This window comes from Sprattus sprattus (genome assembly GCF_963457725.1).
Source record: "Sprattus sprattus genome assembly, chromosome: 1".
NCBI classification, from domain to species: Eukaryota; Metazoa; Chordata; class Actinopteri; order Clupeiformes; family Clupeidae; genus Sprattus; species Sprattus sprattus.
Window position 1 is genome coordinate 61255264 of NC_137920.1, and position 20000 is coordinate 61275263.

General features: G+C 48.2%; 1 protein-coding gene across 1 annotated transcript in view; it reads left to right on the forward strand.

The window, feature by feature from the left end:
• LOC308373284 (roundabout homolog 1-like) overlaps positions 1-20000 on the forward strand; it is a gene marked incomplete at its 5' end in the record, with an annotated part of 175057 nt that overhangs the window by 138765 nt on the left and 16292 nt on the right. Inside the window, 11 exons of the mRNA XM_080848720.1 lie at positions 483-621; positions 1193-1320; positions 10062-10186; positions 10486-10657; positions 13797-14002; positions 14255-14336; positions 14769-14934; positions 15116-15282; positions 15769-15890; positions 18571-18805; positions 19895-20000. The exon at positions 19895-20000 is cut by the window's right edge and continues 16 nt beyond it. Coding sequence (XP_080704846.1) covers positions 483-621; positions 1193-1320; positions 10062-10186; positions 10486-10657; positions 13797-14002; positions 14255-14336; positions 14769-14934; positions 15116-15282; positions 15769-15890; positions 18571-18805; positions 19895-20000 — 1648 coding nt within the window. The remainder of the gene's footprint in view (positions 1-482; positions 622-1192; positions 1321-10061; positions 10187-10485; positions 10658-13796; positions 14003-14254; positions 14337-14768; positions 14935-15115; positions 15283-15768; positions 15891-18570; positions 18806-19894) is intronic.

Sequence of the window (20000 nt, forward strand, 5' to 3'; positions counted from 1 at the left end):
ACACTCTCCTAATCAAGGCAGGAGTTGTGAACAGCCGCGGGTTAAAAAGTTGGGATTGCCAGGGCAACTTTAACGGAAACACATAATAAAATCTCAACAAATGCGATTTGCGAATAAATCCGTTTCCATCAACCTTAGTCACATTAGTCTCTATGAGGACTTCAAGTTAATCCCCCCGCCTCTAGCAAATAGTGACTTTTCAGTGTTTCCTCTTTTCTATTGAATTGTCAAAATTCACATTAAAAAGCTGGATGGAAACCCAGCTAGCGTGACATTACATGACACCAGGGCTGAGGATATTTTTAATTAATTTCAGTGATTTTCATATAGAGAATACTATCTTCTGATAGTAATCATTTCAATGATAATGATAACTGTGAAATCGGGATTTGAAATGTCACAGATTGTATTGATGGTCGTCGTTGTGCTGGTTGTAATAAAGGTGGTAAATCACTCATATGAAATATAAATCTCTCCCTCAGAGCGCCCCAGCTTCGTGAAGCGTCCAGTCAGTCAGGTGTCCCTGGCAGACGAGAGTGTGAACTTCCAGTGTGAGGCTCGAGGTGACCCTGTTCCTATCGTGCGCTGGAGGAAGGAGGACGGGGATCTGCCCAAGGGCAGGTATGAGGCCGCTATACCCAACCACTCATATTATAGGTGTTATGTTAGTATGTGCATATGTAAAGTCTGAATGTATGTCTGCATCTGCATACACATATGTGTGCACGTATGTGTGTATGCCTATGCATCTACTTCATCGGTAGACTGTTTTTACCCATCTATCAGCTCCTTTCAATCCTTTCATGCATACATGCTTACATTCATACATACCTTCACACAACTCTCCATCCCTCTTTCATAAAAGGGGCATCTAGTGTATGTTTGACTCTCATAAAGGGGCATCTAGTGTATGTTTGACTCTCTCATAAAAGGGCATCTGGTGTATGTTTGACTCTCTCATAAAAGGGCATCTAGTGTATGTTTGACTTTCTTAAAGGGGCACCCAGTGTATGTTTGACTCTCATAAAGGGGCATATAGTATGTTTGACTCTCATAAAGGGGCATCTAGTGTATGTTTGACTCTCATAAAGGGGCATCTAGTGTGACACTCATAAAGGGGCATCACGTGTATGTTGTTGAGGTTTGCATGAATGGACCTCTAATCTGCTTCTCCCACCTGGCTGTCTGTCAGGTTTGAGATCTTGGAGGACAACACGTTGAGCTTGCGGCGCGTCACGCCAGCTGATGTCGGCTCATACACCTGCCTGGCCGAGAACATGGTGGGCAAGGCTGAGGCCTCTGGGTCCCTCACCGTCCACGGTAAGAGAGCCACGCACACACACTCACTCACATACACACACACACACACACACACACACACACACACACACACTCACACACTCACTCACACAATGAAAATCATTTTAAAAATACATAAAAGCACTCTCACACATGTCACTCACATGTACTCACTCACACACTCACACACTCACACACACACACACACACACACACACACACACACACACACACACACACACACACACACACACACACACACACACTCACACACACACCTGCCACACCATATGTATGAAGGAGGAAATTTGGCCTAACCTGTAGGGCAGCTGCTATCCGTCCTGCAGCTCAGCATAAATAAACCCTGAGCAGCTGTCCTTTCCCTGAGCTCATACCCAGTCCCCCAACCCCAGCCTCTGTTTACCCCCACAGCTGCCCACTCCCCCATAAACACACACACACACACACACACACACACACACACACACACACACATACCACAGCATCATCCAAAATCACCTACAGCACATCCACACATCCTATCTGTTCCACGTGTAGAATGAGCTAGTCTGGAGACATCCACAGGGAAATTATGACTAAATGTTGATGCCCACATGGTTTTTGCATTTGAAATTCAGTCCAATGCATTACCTTGTAAAGGTCAACGTAATGGTGCTGACTCAAGCAGAAAGGTGTCATCTCTGTCACAAAGTTACTGCTTTCACCCACACGAGAGCACATGAAGTGGTTCAATCCAACCGTGTTGTTTTTTATTATCCCTCATAATCACATCTGTTTGAGGATGAGTCTGTATCCCAGTGCGTGGGTCTGGACGTTGTTTACCCAGACGTGTGGTCAGCCCCATGGCCTCCTCCTTGGCTGTGACACCAAAGCTTTCCAGCTGAGCAGAGCTGAGCGTGGTATGCGTGCCCACTCAGAGCGGCCGCCCACGTGTGTGCGAGGTGAGAGAGGCCGGTGGGGCGCAGGAAGTGGCTTTATGGGCTGGTGGGCAGCGTAGCCGTCTGGCTCTGATCGCGGGAGGAAGAAAGGCACGAGGCGGTGTGGACATAAAGCTCAGGACCACGGGCTAGCCGTCCCTTTGAAGGGAGGAAATGAGCCTGTCTCTGTCTGTCCGTCCCTGTTTGTGTGTGTGTGTCTTTATTTATTTATTTCGGTACCTTTGTCTCTCTCTCTCTCTCTCTCTCTGTCTGTCCTTTATTTGGGTTTGTGTTCTTCCCCTTTCACACTTGCCCTCTGCCCCCTGCTTTCTCCCTCTATTCTGCTCTCTGTCTCTCCCTATTCCACTGTCTGTCTCACTCTATTATACTCTCTGTCTCTCTCTCTGTCTCTCTTCCTGTTGTTATCTACTCTGTGCTATAAGCTTGTTGTCCTTGCCAACATTTATTACAGAATAGAAGAAGCCACAACACAAACACACACACACACACACACAGAAACACACACAGACACAGAAACACACAGACACACACACAGACAAACACACAGAGACAGACACACACACATACACAGACACACACACTCACACACACACACACACACACACACACACACACACAGACACACACACACACACACACACACACAGACACACACACACACATACACACGGTCACACAGTTACTCATCTCCTGCTCTCTCTCTGCCAACCCCCCTGCCCCACTGACACACACTCTCTCACACACAGGCCAGTACACACAGACACACACACACACACACACACTCTCACACACAGGCCAGTACACACAGGAGAGACTCTGCCTAATTAAAGGCAAGCCCCATTCCAGCCCCACACTGGGAAATGACATGTTTCCAATTACGCAGTCTAATTCCAGACCTAGGAAAAAAAGAGAGAGAGAAAAAAAAGGAGGCAAGAACTAGAGGGGGAAATGAAGGGGTAATTTAGGGTCTGCGAGGAGGAGAGGAAGGAGAGATAACAGATGAGCATGATATTTGGGATGAAATGACTACACGGAGAGGGGGAGGGGTGCTCATTATCCACATACACACTCTTCTTTTTTTTTGTCCCTTTTTGTCCTTTTCTTCTTCATTTGGTTCCCATTTATTTCTCTCTCTCTCTGTTACCTGCTTTTCTGAGGAGGGAGGGAAAGGGGGAGGGGTGGGAAGAGAGAGAGAGAGAGAGAGGGAGAGCAGAGGGAGAATGGTTAGCCCTGAGGGGAATGAGACATAACAACATGTCTGTCTGACAAACACATTATCTCTTCTGGAGAGATACTTGTAGCTTCAGATGACCGTGATAAAGAGGACAGGCTTGGGAGGGAGGGAGGGAGGGAGGAAGGGGGGGGTGAGGTATAGAAAGAGAGAGAAAGAGAGAGAGAGAGAAAGAGCCATGGACTCTGGGTTCAGGCAGAACGTCTTACACCCTCATTTTCCCCTCAATTTGTTCTGAAAATAAATAAATAAGCGGTGATGATAAGAATGTTGGCAAAGCGAATGCTTTCCTGAGGCAGACCTCCCTCCCCCTCTTCATGTCTCTCACTCTTTCTCTTTTTCTCCCGCACTACTTGATCTTGGCCTTTCTTTTTGCTTTCTTTTTTTGTTGATTGTACACGTTCTTTTTTTCTCCTATTTCTCATTCCAGATTTCTCTTCTATCTGTATTCTGTCCAGCCTTGACACCTAAATGTGTCTGCTGAACAGAACATGCATGAAGAGGAATGACCTTTCTGTCCTCTCTCCATGGCTGGCCTTCACAGCCCTTCATATTAATGTGCAGAGATGGGGACATATCTCAGTAGAACCAGACTCATTCCAGGAACTGAGCACTAGATAGCAATTAGCACTAGACTCATTCAGAGTAGCTTTTTTTTTTTTTTTTTTACCACTCTTCATCTCAAATTCTATAGTGGTGGTTGAGGGACTGTGAAACAGTGAGTACATCCATGGTACATGGAGACTAGTGCTGGTATACTGACCTCCAGGCATCCATTATCTCTCTCTCCCTCTATCTTTATCTCTCTCTCTCTCTCTTTCCCTCTTTCCCTCTCTTCCTCGCTCAGTAACCAAACACACAGGCAGCACAGATGTTTTCTTTGGAAATATCTCCTTTATTAGAGGGGGATAGTTGCATTCTCCTTTTCCACCACCTCACTCACCCTAAAACTCATTTACCACCGACCCTCCCTACACCCTGCCACCCACACACACATAGACACACACACCCACACATACACACACACACACACACACACACACACACACACACACACACACATACTTGCTCCTGTGGAATGCAAATGTTGTCAACATCGTAAAAAAAAAAACTCCTTCTGCCGGAATTTTATAGCGTCATTATTCCAGCGTCTGATTTTTGATGACCGTGCACCACGCAGTGACCTGCTGTTTTGGCAGATATATCATTTTTCTCTCTCTCTCTCTCTCTCTCTCTCACTGATATAAAAATGTGCTCACCTTACAGATTCCACTCAGGCAGCGTAACATTAGTGCTTGAGCCAAGACAGGCAGAGTGGGGGGAAAAAAAGAGAAAAATATCACCCTTTCTTTCTTGAGAACGTTGTCCTCTTTCGTCCCAAAAAAACAGAGCTAACCAAGCAAGAGCTGCACGTTTTCCTCCATCTCCTCCTCAACCCTTCCACACCTTTGTGCCTGTTCTCTTCGCTTGGCGGCTTTTACTGCCTACTCGGCGTGGAGCTGGTGGCTAATGAGTCTTCACTGGTGGAGAGGGGGGAAACTGAGCCTGGGCTAATTGCAATGAGCGGGGCAGTGGCAGCTCATCGTGCCCGAGAGGAAGGGGGCCTAAAGGGAAGTGTGCAGTCAGTGAGCTGGTGGTAATCTTAGAGAGTGAGCTGGGATTGAGCTGGGATTGAGCTGAGAGAGTGAGCTGAGAGAGTGAGCTGAGAGAGAGAGCTGGTGGTGAGCTGAGAGAGTGAGCTGAGAGAGTGAGCTGAGAGAGTGAGCTGGGATTGAGCTGAGAGAGTGAGCTGAGAGAGTGAGCTGAGAGAGTGAGCTGGGGCTGAGCTGAGAGAGTGAGCTGAGAGTGAGCTGAGAGAGTGAGCTGAGAGAGTGAGCTGAGAGAGTGAGCTTGGGCTGAGCTGAGAGAGTGAGCTGAGAGAGAGCTGAGAGAGTGAGCTGAGAGAGAGAGCTGAGAGAGTGAGCTGGGGGTGAGCTGAGAGAGTGAGCTGAGAGAGAGCTTAGAGAGTGAGCTGAGAGAGAGAGCTGAGAGAGTGAGCTGAGAGAGTGAGCTGGGGGTGAGCTGAGAGACTGAGCTGAGAGAGTGAGCTGAGAGAGTGAGCTGAGAGAGAGAGCTGGGTCGGGGGGGTGGAAGGGCCGGAGTTAAACATCAACATAGAGGGCAGGGTGTAAGGAGGTAGTGGAGTGTATGAATTCATCTCTTGAGGCTCTTTTTTCTCTTTCTTTCTCTCACTCTCTCTCTCTCTCTCACACACACATATATGCACGCAGACATACACACACACACATACGCATCCTCTCATGTATCAAGACATGCAAACATTCCTTCAAATAGAGACAGACTCAGGCAAACACGCAGACATATAATCACACTAACTGACTCTCTCTTTCTCACACACACACACACATACACACACACACACCTTTTGCAGTTTAATGTCTTGGCTGGGGGGTCGTAACTCTACCTTAACCCAGCGGCAGGCAGGCAGGCTGACTGGGCTCGTAACTCTGCCCGGCCCTCTCCCATGCAAAGCTCTTCACACCTCACACAGGCACAGAGCCAATGGCTCTCACAGGAGCTCCAACAACCCCAGCCCTGTCACACACACACACACACACACACACACACACACACACACACACACACACACACACACACACACACACACACACACATACACACACTCACACGTAGACAAAGACACACACACTCAAGCCTACTCACCTCTCCTGGACCAAACCAGTGGACCGTAGACAAGCCCTCATCTAGCCCTACACACTCACACACACACACACACACACACATTCGCCCACGCTTTCACACCCGATACCTCCTTTTGTACCTCATAAACGTGCCAGAGTTGGAATGCTTCGCCACTCACCCCCCCCCCCCCCTCCCCCCCACCTCGGCCCTCGGCCCGCTCAATAAAACCCACTTTACATGTCGTGGGTCACACACTGGACAAAGCCAACCCACTGCAGCCTGCTCAATGACCACTACTGTTCTTCATGTGTGTGTGTGTGTGTGTACCTTCATTTACCTGTGTGTAGTTATATGCCAGTCTGTCTGCCTGCCTGTCTGTCTGTGAGTGGGTATTCTCCTGTGTGTTTGGCCATTGGCCGTCGGCTCGCCACCCATCACCTTGTCTCCCCATCTTGAATATTTCCCCCTCATCATCACGCTCCCCCATCATCACGCCATATGTATGGAATCAGATAAGGCCAGGGCCTAACCTCAGGGAGGTTCATTATCCAACACAAACAGAGCCTCTCAGGAACTATGCAGAGTCTGAGATGGATTAAACCAGGGCTAAGAGGAGTGCATCTCAGGCTGTTTGTATGCCAGGAACTTAGCACACGCAGTGGCAAGACATATCCACAGGCCCCCCCCCCCCCCCCACACGCATACACAAGCACACACACGTATACACACCCTGAGGGAAGGGGGCGCAGGAGCGGGCTAACCTTGCCCCAGGCGTGGCCCCGGTGCTGGTGTGGTGTGTCCGGCTCTCCCACCGCGCTGCCTGCTGGGTTCAGCCGGCGTGATCCTTTGATGTGAGCAGTTCTCATATTAATCACATCGTCGGGCCGAGACACTCAAACCACCCGTGTGAGACAGAGGGAGGGAGGGAGGGAGGGAAGGAGAGAGGGAGGGGAGGGGAGGGTCAGGGGCCGAAAACCCACAGCCAACAACAGCAACCACAGTGAAAGCCTATGATCTCACACACAAACACTCGTACAAACACACACACACACACACACACACACACACACACACACACACACACACACACACACACACACACACACACACACACACACACACCGTTCAGTAGGAGAAACAATCCCTGCTGCTGGCTCTCTGTTTGGTTCACTCCCTGTTGTCAGAAATGTGGTGATAGAGTGTGTGCGTGTGTGCGTGCGTGTGTGTGTGTGTGTGTGTGTGTGCTGGAGGTCTGCGGATTTTGACCTTCTCTCCTCTGCTTCTCAATTTAGAAAATGAGCACAAGAGTGTTTATAATGGCTGGAGTCCTGACTTGTGTACGTCTCCTTGTGTCTGTGCGAGTGTGGCTCTCTTGCTATACTTGTGTGGTGTGTGTGTGTGTGTGTGTGTGAGTGTCTGTGTGCTGATGTATGTATGTATGTGTGTCTGTGTGTGTGTCTGCACACGCCTGGGTGTATATGTGTCGGCTTCTGTACACTTGAATGTCTAACCCAGTACTCACTGCAAACCTCTGCACCCACAGTCAGATCTTAATCTTGACCACAGTGAAAACACAGTTGACCAGCAATTCCTTATGTTACAGAGGAGAGGAGAGAGACATTGGAACAAAGATAGGAATCTGCTTTATGTAAACCACTTTTTGCTAGCACACTGGAAATAAGACTCCTGTGCTTCAATGCCTATATGCGCACTCACTCGCGCGCACACACTCACACACACTCTCACACTCACACACACACACACACAACACACACACAACACACACACACACACATGCACACAAACAGTACACGCTGATATTTTTACTATAGGGGGTTGGGCACACAAACACATACATACTCTCTCACACACACACACACAAACACACACACACACACACACACACACACACACACACACACACACACAAACACTCCTACAATGCTCACTGCAAATGCTATGCTGCACCAACCATCTTCATTCACCAGCCAAAGGTGAACTTTGAAAATGTGGGTGACATTTGAGCACAGTGGGTTTACAGTACAATCAGGGTTAGGCTTGTAATGATCGGTAGAGAGAGAGAGATAGAGAGAGAGAGAGAGGGAGAGACCTTTGAGCACAGTGGGTTTACAGTAGATTCAGGGTTGGGCTTGTTATGTGTGGTAGGCGGTGGGAATAGACACACAGGTTTAAGGTTATTTGCAGGCTGACTTACAGCGCATGACGGGTGATGGAATCCCACAACGCAGCGATTCGTGTTTGATGAACATTTGAAGCGTGACATGTTCAGAGACTAGGAGAGAGATAGAGAGAGAGAGAGAGAGAGAGAGAGAGAAAGAGAGAGAGAGAAAGAGAGATTGAGTTGAGAATGAAAAGCAGGGATAAAGGAGAAGGAGATTTACGAGGGAAGACTGACACTTATCATTTAGCATGTTTTACGGCCCTGGCTGATATGTGCTCAAAGCCCCAGTGACTCTGTGATCTCGCAGTAATGCCACTCTCTGCGGTCTCCACCGCTGCCTCACCGTATATCAGGACAACGAGTCACCGACGGATAATTGGATTTTCAAGGGCTTTCATGTGCTCCCCAAACTCAAAGAATCCCTTGAATATCCATCTTTCACATGCTGGATATGTAATAGATGAGGACACAAGCAACAATGCTGTGTGTGTGTGTGTGTGTGTGTGTGTGTGTGTGTGTGTGTGTGTGTGTGTGTGTGTGTGTGTGTGTGTGTGTGTGTGTGTGTGTGTGTGTGTATTGTTAATGCCATGGCTTTTTATTGTACTAGGTTTTATTTTCATATTTTTCCCACATGCATATTAATCCTATTTGATCATGTTCATTCAGCACTCCAGCGATGATCTGAATGAGAGTGTGAATATTCCATGCCTGCATACTCACCCCACGCCTCCCTCTCTCTCTCTCTCTCTCTGTCTGTCTGTGTGTGTGTCTCTCTCTCTCTCTCTTCTCTCTTTTAGTCATGTCTGGTAAGTGTGTCATCCGCCTCCCATAATCCTCTCTGATCGACACAGGAAGTCAAGCCACACCCACAATTCCATCCCCAACAGCACATCCCTCTCCATCCATCCATCCACCCATCCATCCATCCTCCCATCTGTGTGTTTATGTCATGTGACATGAGCCATATGGGAATAACAGGAAAAGAGGTTGTGTAAAGGGGTAAACCAGTGTGTCTGGTTGGTTTGGACTGAATGCACGCTTTGAAACTGATCCTTTTCTAGAAGCCAAGAGATACTAACACTAATTCTGCTAGATAATAAGCCCATTTTAGTGCTTTTTGATAAATGGTCTTTAACATTTTTGACATAATGCACTTTAATTGGATATAACTAACTTTAATATTACAAGTTATTTTGTTGAGGCCTGCTACAAAAGCCAGTGTTGTTTTGTAGTTGATTTGATTTGATTAAGGTTATTTTCAGTAGTTTTGACTTGATAGTAATTTTGTTTTGTGTTGTGTTTTTATTACTTTTATGAGTTTGACCTGATATTTATGTTCCTCTTATTTTGTAACTGTTGTAAAGAGTTTTGGGTGCTCTCACAAAGTAATGAACCACCAAGTCTGAGGCAGTCCATTCCAGCCATGGTGGCAGCCAGTTACTTATGCCCCTAAAAGTGATCTATGCTCTGAATGCCACTGAAACAGCACCTCTGAAAGCAGTGCATGCCATATCTGTATAGATATTTGAATAGTTTGTCTACATTTTATATGGGTTGTAAAACAGTTTAATTGCCTCTCTTAAGAGACATAAATACGTGGAAACAGCAGAGGTGTCCCGGTACATATTAGATATTGGACTCGAGGTAAGGTCCAGACTCTGAATGTCCATTCTGTTCTCTCCTTTAGTACCTCCAGCGTTTGCGGTCAGGCCACGGAACCAGGTGGTGGGCGTGGGGAGAACAGTCACGTTCCAGTGTGAGGCCACGGGGAACCCACAGCCGGCGATCTTCTGGCAGAGAGAGGGCAGTCTGGTAAGATACCCCAGCCCTGTCTGAGGCACACACACACACACACACACACACATCCCTATGCACAGATACACATACAGTCATACACACACAAACACAGAGACACACACTCTTATTATACACTAGTCCTGATGCTTCACTACTGAGAAGTCTGGAACACAGTGAAATGCAGAGAAGTCTTGGGATGACTGGGATAAGCGGCACACACTGTCACTATAGTCACAGGCAAATACACAGACCTCCATTCAAATAGAGACAAGCCTCTGTCTCTTTCTAACGTGCTCTTTCCCCTCTCTCTTCAGAACCTGCTGTTTTCCTACCAGCCTCCCCAGCCCTCTACCCGCCTGTCGGTCTCCCAGACGGGGGACCTGACCATCACAGACGCCCAGCGCTCTGACGGGGGATACTACAGCTGCCAGGCCCTCAACATCGCTGGCTCCGTCATCACCAAGGCCCTGCTGGAGGTCACAGATGGTGAGGAACGACATCCACACACACACACATGCATACTTACACACACAGAAGCACACATGCATTCAAACACACACACACACACACACACCATGCCCACTAATACAGGCAGTATAGATCACAGCTCTCATCAACAAACACACACTTCCTGTCATACATAGCCAAGTTCACACATTCCCATCAGCAACAAACACACACTTTCTGTCATACATAGCCGCGTGCGCACACATTCCCATCATCAACAAACACACACTTTCTGTCATACATAGCAGCGTGTGCGACATAAAGGGGCCTCCTGGCCTCGACCCAACACAAGCACAACACCCAGCCTTCCCCCAGTGGAGAGACCTAACCCTAACCCTCCGGAGCCCAGAGCTTGACGATGAGCCCAGATGAGCCCAGAGCTCCATCCCGCTGGGAGCAGAGCCTGTTGCTTTCATTGGCCGGCACTCAGTGAAGGCAGTTAGTGGTGACCGTCGTGGCAGGGCCCGGTGGAGAGCCTCTGGTGCTTGTGGTGACAGTCTGGCTGGGCGCTCACAGAACAGCGTCGCCCGTCCGGGGGGAAACCGAGGGAACCGTCGCGCCTCTGTTGCCCACAGACCAGAACCACTGGAGCCTCGGTGGGGGCGGCTGCAGTCTGCGACCTGGGAGAGAGTTGGGGGACACCACAGCTCTTCCCATCGACTTAACGCTGTAACAGAAATGCTTAGACAAGCTCTTGCACACACTAATATTTGCAGCTGCACTGCATTGTTGGTTGGGTCAAGTTCCCTCCAGTCATCAGGTCAGGAGCCATCACAAATCCATAGGGCTTTGGTGGGGTTTACATTTACATTTTGTCATTTAGCAGACGCTTTTATCCAAAGCGACTTACAAGGATGTATACACATTTTACACTGATGGCACACTGCACATCAGGAGCAATTAGGGGTTCAGTGTCTCCCTCAAGGATGCTTCGACTGGGAATTGAACTAGCAACCTTCTGATTACTAAACGACTTCTGTACTTCTGTCGCCCGTTTAAGCTTATGCAAAGCAAGGTTAGCCTCATGATGATGTCTGGAGATGTGTTAGCCTCATGGTATTGTATTAAGACTGTGTGTTTCTATTGACAGTGATGGTGATTGACAGGGTGATTGACTGAGCTGACTAATACCCACTAAATGACTCCAGTGAAGTGTATTATGGAAAGGTTCATAGGGACTGGACCCAGTGTTGGGGTTTGGATGACCAGCCTGTAGTTTGCTCGGTCTGCTGATGTGTTCTTGGAGAGGATGGTGGATCTCGTCGGCTGCCAGCACAAAACGGCACAAAATAGGAAAGATGTGGGAGGGAGGGGGGCTATAGGTTGCCACGGTAACCGAGTACACAAAGGCTGTCCTAGTCCTTGTTTGCTGTTCCATTTTCTCAATTTATTCCTCCTTTTAGAAAAAAAAAAACACTTATCTTTTCTCTTCTCTTTTCTCTCTTCTGTCTCTTCTCTCTTTTAAAGCACACACTCTAACACATGCTGACTGGCATACAGACACAAAATATGCATGTAGAAGAAACTACTAGATATGATGCACATATAAGCATAAAAGCAGTTATTCATACAGTCATTCCCTAACTGATTACCTGGAAACATAATTATCATAATGAAAAATACAGTTTATGAAATCTGCTTGGGACACGATCACTTTGACCAAGACTGCACTGTATTTATTATAAATTCCAGCATCATTTTTTGCCACATTTATGTTATAAGCAGCACATCAGTAAATGCATGCTATTATTCTACAGGGCTGGCCATGTCATTTTCATTCAGCTTTCTCCTTCCTACTAGCAGGAGGAAACGAGATAATAATCACAATTTCATCCATTATTTAGGAAAAATTGCTCCCAACCCGTAATAAATTGGACAATTCAGCTTCAAGGCCCATAAAAGCAATTGCGCTGGCTGGAGCCTGGGGGGCTGGGGAGCCCACTCTACCTATATAAACAACTTGTATCTGAGTGTGCTGATGTTGTGTACATATATTAATTTAATTAACATAATTGCCCGCAGTCAGAGACAGGCAGACTGTGCCACAGAAGACCATTTTTTGTCTCTTTTTTCTTCATTTTTTTTTTTTTTCATTGGCTTTGCGTGTAATTATATGGTAATGCCGGTGCTCGGCTCGACACGGTAGCGGGAGAAATGGAAAATGGGAGTCACACACTCAATGTACACTCAATTACACTTAATGGAAATGAAACAAGGATGGAGCATGTTTGATTTAATCTGCCAGGCTCTCCTGACTTCAGACTCTGCACTCCCACCACACACACACACACACACACACACACACACACAGACAGACACTCACACACACACACACACACACACACACACCACCACACGGCTGAAGACTCTCCCCCACACTGAGGGTGTTGTATTTGTATGGTAATAACGCACTAGCTTAGCCTGGAGCTATTTTTAAAGTGTTTTTTTTTTTGTCTCTCCCCCTCTCTCATATCAGCACTACTACTGCCAGTGGTCTGGAAAGTGTGTATGTGTGTGTGTGTGTGCATGTGCCCATAATTCTTCCCCACTGTAACAGTGCTCTGGGGCTGAGTCTCTCTCTCTGGTATCTAAATGGGATTTTTTGGAGCTTCAGTGGCTCCGCTGAGGTCACTTCCTGCTGACACATGATTAACCTCAAGCTCAAGGGCTGTGAATTTCTGACGTTTTTTTTTTTTTTTTCACATCGTCTTTTTTTTCCCCTTTTGCTCGCCATCAAATCAATTTCCTTCTCTGCATCCTACGTTTCAGCGTTTTTCCTCCCTCTCTATCATTATCTCTCTCTCCGTTTCCTCTCCTTCTGCCCTTTCTTGTCATTCCTCTCATTCTCTCTCTCCCTCAAACTTCATTCCTTCTGTTCCCACAAACACACTCACACAACCCACACACACACACGTTCCCTCCTCTCTCATCCTCTGTGGTCTTAATTAGTCTCTTTCGCTGTCTCTCTCCATCACTCTCTCCACATTCCCATGACAATCACTTATTTTACGGGTTTTTCTCACGTCTCCCCTCTCTTTTCTTTCTCTCTCTATCTCTCTATCTTTCTCTCTCTCTCTCTCTCCCACTCTCTCTCTCTCTCTTCTTTTTTTGGCTGCAGTTGTTTCGGACCGCCCTCCGCCCATCATTCAACAGGGCCCATCCAATCAGACAGTGTCTGTGGACGGGACGGTGGTTCTGAGTTGCCAGGCAACAGGCACCCCAACCCCGACGGTGATGTGGAAGAAGGACGGGACCCTCGTCACCACCCACGACTCGCGCGTCTCGCAGACGGACGCGGGGGAGCTGCAGATCAGATACGCCAAGGTGAGGGGGGCCGCGTGGCATGACGTGACGTGACGCGACAAGACCTAGCGGCGCACCCAGCGGCAGCGTTTTGCACGAGCGCCTCTGACTCAGTGCTGCTGGGTGTCAGCTGCCAGCCGCTGTAAAAACTAAAAAAAAAGTGTTTTTCTCTCCTTTCAAACGTGTCACTTATTTCTGCTTCACTCCTTTTTCTCTGTGTGTGTGTGTGTGTGTGTGTGTGTGTGTGTGTGTGTGTGCTTCATCGTCCCTCAGCTGGGAGACACTGGCATGTACACCTGCATTGCCTCCAGCCCTAGTGGAGAGGCATCCTGGAAAGCGTACCTTGAGGTGGAAGGTACAGTCTCCTCTCAGTTCCACACAGAACCCTTACCCTAACCCTACATACACAAATCAATGAGAATCCCATCAGTGAAGCCCCAGGCTTATATTGCTTTTGCCATTACTCCTTATTGCATTGGCGAAATGTTATCACAGTGTCATATTCCAATAAATAAAATGTCAACTTTAGTGCGTCAGGAGACACAAAAGGCATATATCACATAAATACAAGCATATACTCTGTATACAGTATACTAAATATATGCCTCTAAGCTGTTTGGGTTTGCCTAGGTAACCTTAGGTGTGATAGTAATTATTAGTGATTGTAATGTCTGCATTCATGGAGATGGACACCGATTACTAACTGCATTATAACAGTGAGGAGCGAGGAGCACATGTATTACTGTAAACTGTCAGTGAATGTGTCTGGTGTTCGTGCTCCTGGCAGAGTTTGGAGTGGCTGTTCAGCCAGGAAGGCCCACAGACCCCAACCTGATCCCCAGAGCTCCGTCCAAGCCGGAGGTGACCGACGTCAGCCGCACCTCTGCCACGCTGTCATGGAGACCCAGCAACGCAGGAGCCACCCCCACCTCCTACATCATAGAGGCATTCAGGTGTGTGTGTGTGTGTGTGTGTGTGTGTGTGTGTGTGTGTGTGTGTGTGTGTGTGTGTGTGTGTGTGTGTGTGTGTGTGTGTGTGTGTATCCATCCTGCAATCTCTCTCTCTATGTATTTACCTCTCATGAGAAAGGAAGGCACTGGTTAAAGGAGTGTTAACCCTGTCTGTCTCCTATAGCCATGCATCTGGCAGTAGCTGGGTGACCCTAGCTGACCATGTGAAGACAGAGAGCTTCGTGCTGAAGGGCCTGAAGCCGGCCGCTGTCTACCTCTTCCTAGTGCGGGCGGTCAACGCCTACGGCCTCAGCGACCCGAGCCCCATCAGCGACGCCATCCGCACCCAGGGTCAGTCTCCTCCACCTGTACTGCGGGTCCAAACGTGTTGCACTGCATGTTGTTTGTTGTTGCATTGTTGACGTTTACCACAGAGAAGTAACAGGAGGGTTAGTTAGGGCTTCACACAAATGCATTTTTCTGTATGCCCTTGCATAGTGTCCTTGCTATTTTTCAAACTTTTCAATATTTTAAACCAAACAAATTAACTGACAGTGATTGATTTAGAGTATGTAAATATTAATAGTGTGTATATATTGCAAGAGGAGAGACAGATAGCCTTGCTTCAGTAGAGACAGCAGAAGCAACATGAGTATCATTTTATTTAAGAGGATATGCCAGATGCATACATCCACACACACACACACACACACACATACACACACACACACACACACACACACACACACACACACAGACATAGTGGCTTATGTTCACACACACATACACATACTTAACCCCAGCTCACTCCCACTTCCTCTTTTTGGTTGAGCACAGACACGCCACCCACCATTCAAGGAGTGGACCACCGTCACATCCAGAAGGAGCTGGGAGACGTGGTCATCCACCTCCACAACCCCGTCATCCTCTCCTCCTCCTCTGTCAGGGTGCAGTGGACCGTGAGTAATCCTATATCTATCTATACACATGCTCACTTACTCAGATACATACTCAGACACTCAAAGTCACACAGACACACGCAGACATGGTCTCTGTCTCTCTCTCTCTCTCTCTCTCTCTCTCTCTCTCTCTGTCTCTCTGTCTCTATCTCATTCACATACACACACACACACACACAATTCTCTAAGGACATGGTATCCTTTTACCACTCCACATTCTCAGACCCCAGGACCTTCACTCCCTCTTCTGTCTCAGACAAAACACACAACAAGACTCCCTTTTCATACTGTCGTCTCAAAATACGACCCCTCGATCCCACTCCACCCCCCCACCTCCCCAACCCAACTTCTCTCCCCACACTGCGGTGTCCAGCCCGTTAAGGGCCTGCTTGAGCTACTTCCTACCCTACTCACTCACCTCCTTATCAGGGGCTGCGTCCTGCTCTGGAGAGGTCCCTCAGTATGAGCGAGAGAGAGAGAGCTGGGCGAGTGCTGGGCGAGGGCTGATAGAGGGGCTCTCTGACAGGAGGAGGAGAGCTGAGCTGAGCTTGGCCAGGGAGCAGAGAGGACAAGTGGAGCGCTCGCTCCGAGCTCTTGAGGAGGAGTAGTAACGGAGCTCGCTCTTAAATCAGGACCACCTGGGCTGTCCGAGCTATTTTTCTTTTAATCAGCTTCAGCTTTCACAAGCATGCTGTAGATTCCTCGCTCTCTCTCTCACTCGCTCTCATTCTCTCTCTCTCCCTGTCTCTCTGTCTCTGTTTGCGGGGACAAATAGTGGCTTAACCTTGACGAATGGGTCGGTGTATACACACGTCAGGGCAGCTGCCATAAACACAGTGGCAGAATGTAAATAGTTTAGCTGAGGCACAGCAAAGCGATCTGCATGCTGAAATCCTCTGGAATGTTTGGTATTAGCAGTCCATGAGCGGGTGCTAGCTGGTATTAGCAGTCCATGAGCGGGTGCTAGCTGGTATTAGCAGTCCATGAGCGAGTGCTAGCTGGTATTAACAGTCCATGAGTGGGTGCTAGCTGGTATTAGCAGTCCATGAGCGGGTGCTAGCTGGTATTAGCAGTCCATGAGCGAGTGCTAGCTGGTATTAACAGTCCATGAGTGGGTGCTAGCTGGCATTAGCAGTCCATGACCGGTTGCTAGCTGGTATCAATGGTCCATGAGCCGGAGATGAGGCTGACTCATCTGTCTCAGTTGCTTCCTCTACAGTCACATTTAACCTCCGTCATTCATTACTGCCCCTTGGTAATGCAACTGTCTCTTCATACAAATGAGCAGTCTCAGTCATGGCCCAAATATGTTACAGTAAGACTCATTGTTAAGTAAGAATGAGTCTAGATGCTGTAGCTTTGCTTTAATTTTTAGTATAAGCAATAGTGAAATGGTGAGGGTGTTTAGAGCTCTTTGGATGACACCGTCTGTAGGTCCTCACTCACTTGGACGATGTGGGAGGTGGCTCCTGCAGTAGCCTGGTCTTGGTCTTAACTCTTTCCTCTTTCATCGCAGGCACAAACACACCAACACAGTAAGAAGTAGTTTTCTCTCTCAGCATGTAGGAGGGAGTACTAAACAGGCCATGGAAGCAGTCCAGAGCGATACCAGTACAGACTGTTAGGCTTGTGACTGGCGTGTGATGCTGGAGCGCTGGTGGGAGGTCGGGGGGAGCCGCCGGGGATGGGTTAAGTGGTGGCAGGGTGGCAGGAAGTGGTCGTCTCCTGCTGATCTCACTCCTGTAGGGCTGCAGTCAGAAGAGGAGACGCCTTGTAACTGAGACCTCCCACCGGGCCACATGGGGGCCTGTGTGTGTGTGTGTGTGTGTGTGTGTGTGTGTGTGTGTGTGTGTGTGTGTGTGTGTGTGTGTGTGTGTGTGTGTGTGTGTGTGTGTGTGTGTGTGTGTGTCTGTGTGTGTTATTGCATGTGTGCGTATGTGTTTGTGCGTGTGTGTGTGTGTGTGTGTGTGTGTTTTTTGAGTATATGTGTTTGTGTGTGAGTGTGACTGTGTGTGTGTGTGTGTGTGTGAGTGTGTGTGTGTGTTTGTGTTTGTTTGTGTGTGTGTGTGTTTGTTTGTGTGTGTGTGTGTGTGTGTGTGTGTGTGTGTGTGTGTGTGTGTGTGTGTGTGTGTGTGTGTGTGTGTGTGTGTGTGTGTGTGTGTGTGTGTGTGTGTGCGTTTAATGTGTGATTGTGTGTGAGTGTACTCTGTTGTGTTACAGTAATATAGATGTGTGCATATCTGTTAGTGTATGAGTGGACGAGCCAGGCACGAGTCCTCTAGACAGGATGTTCCCATCTCCATGGTTACCTTCCCACAGTACACCACAAAGCCATGCTATTTACTGATGCCGAGTTTGGGATTTAGTGGTGCTATTTATTTAGGCCTGAAATCCTCTCCCAGAAATACCCTGTTTGGATTGAGCTGAAGCTGTGGTTTGGGTGCCTGTGGGAATAAATAGCACCATGGCTTCTGTCACATGAAATAAAAAACACATTTTATTGAACATGGTCAGATGCTCTTCTAGAACCGTACTAATATGAAAATCCAAACAGACACTGCAAAAACCAAATGAGACATTTCTCTGCCACTCGTATTAATAAATACATACAGAAACAATGTGTAGAGGCAGAGGGTTCAAATTAGTGATGGTTTGTGTTGTTACTTCTCTACACCAACAGGTGGAGCAGCAGTCCCAGTACATCCAGGGCTATAAGGTGATGTACCGGCCGACGTTCGAGGCGGGGCAGTCCCGGAGCCAGTGGGGTGTGTTTGAGGTGCGGACACCCGCTGAGGATGGCGCCGTCGTGCCTCAGCTGAAGAAGGGCGTGACCTACGAGTTTAAAGTGCGTCCCTACTTCGACGAGTTCCAGGGGGCTGACAGCGACGTGAAGGTGGTCCGGACCATGGAAGAAGGTGGGTGTGGAGGTCGAAAGGTGTTTGTTAAGGCTTCCATCAATCGAAGGATTATGGTAGTGGAATACCGAGTTGAGGATATAGTAATGTATTTAGGCACACTTACTATGGTGCGAAAGACTAATTGCTAACATGCTAATTGATTCGGGAATAGGGGAGTGTGTATTCACAGTAAGTAATGGAGGTTTGTGTGTGTGTGTGTGTGTTACATGGGTATTTGGGTGGCTGTGTAAGTGGCATGTGAGTGATAGCCAAGTCAGCCAGACTAACTACAAATTGAGCAGCTAATTGTTTTCAGTAACTCCCATCTCCAAAGCGTACTGACATGTCTGCTCTCACTCACTCACCCCCCTCCAGAGCCCCCCCCCCCCCCCCCCCCCCATCTTAATCCCACCTCCGCAGCAGGGCTTCTGTGCCCCAAAGCTCCTCTGATTCACACCCATTAACCTCCCCACATCGACCCCCCCCCCCCCCTCACACACACACAAACGCACACAGGCACACCACTCCGATTCATGACTCCCCTCTTTTCCCCTTTCGGAACAATAAACAGGAAATACATCTCCTGATGAGGCCTTTAGATGCGTGTTTGCTGGGAAACAGTCAGCACTTGTGGCCCAGTTTATGGGCCTGGGGAGTGACTGAGAAAACGCACGCCAGTCACCCAGCCGTTCTCTGTTTACTACTCTTATTGTCTCACTTTAATGGGCTTTTTATAGCCGTTTCCCTTTTCTTTTTCTTTTTTTTTCTTGTGGTATTCTCTGCTTGATAGCATATGGAGACGGGGATCTGGCCCTCGCTTGGACCTGTCATCAATTTGAGGTTTAAGCAGGGTTTAAAAGTAGGACAGATTGATAGAGGATAGGTGAAGGTGAGGCTGGAGGCTTTTTTTTTCCTGCCCTTACATTCTTCTCTAACTCTCTCTGTCCTCTCTCTCATTCCCTTTCTACCTCTATCATTTCCTCTTTCCCTCTTTGCCCCCCACCTTTTCTCTGTCTCCTTCCTTCTCTCTCTTTCTCTCTCTCTCTCTCTCTCTCTCTCTCTCTCCCTCGCTCCCTCTCTCTGCGACTCTTTGCTCCCCTGCCACAGCTCCCAGCGGGGCCCCACGTGGCGTAACTGTGACAAAGAGCGACACCAATGGGACCGCCATCCTGGTCGCCTGGCAACCGCCTCCCGAGGAGGAACAGAACGGCGC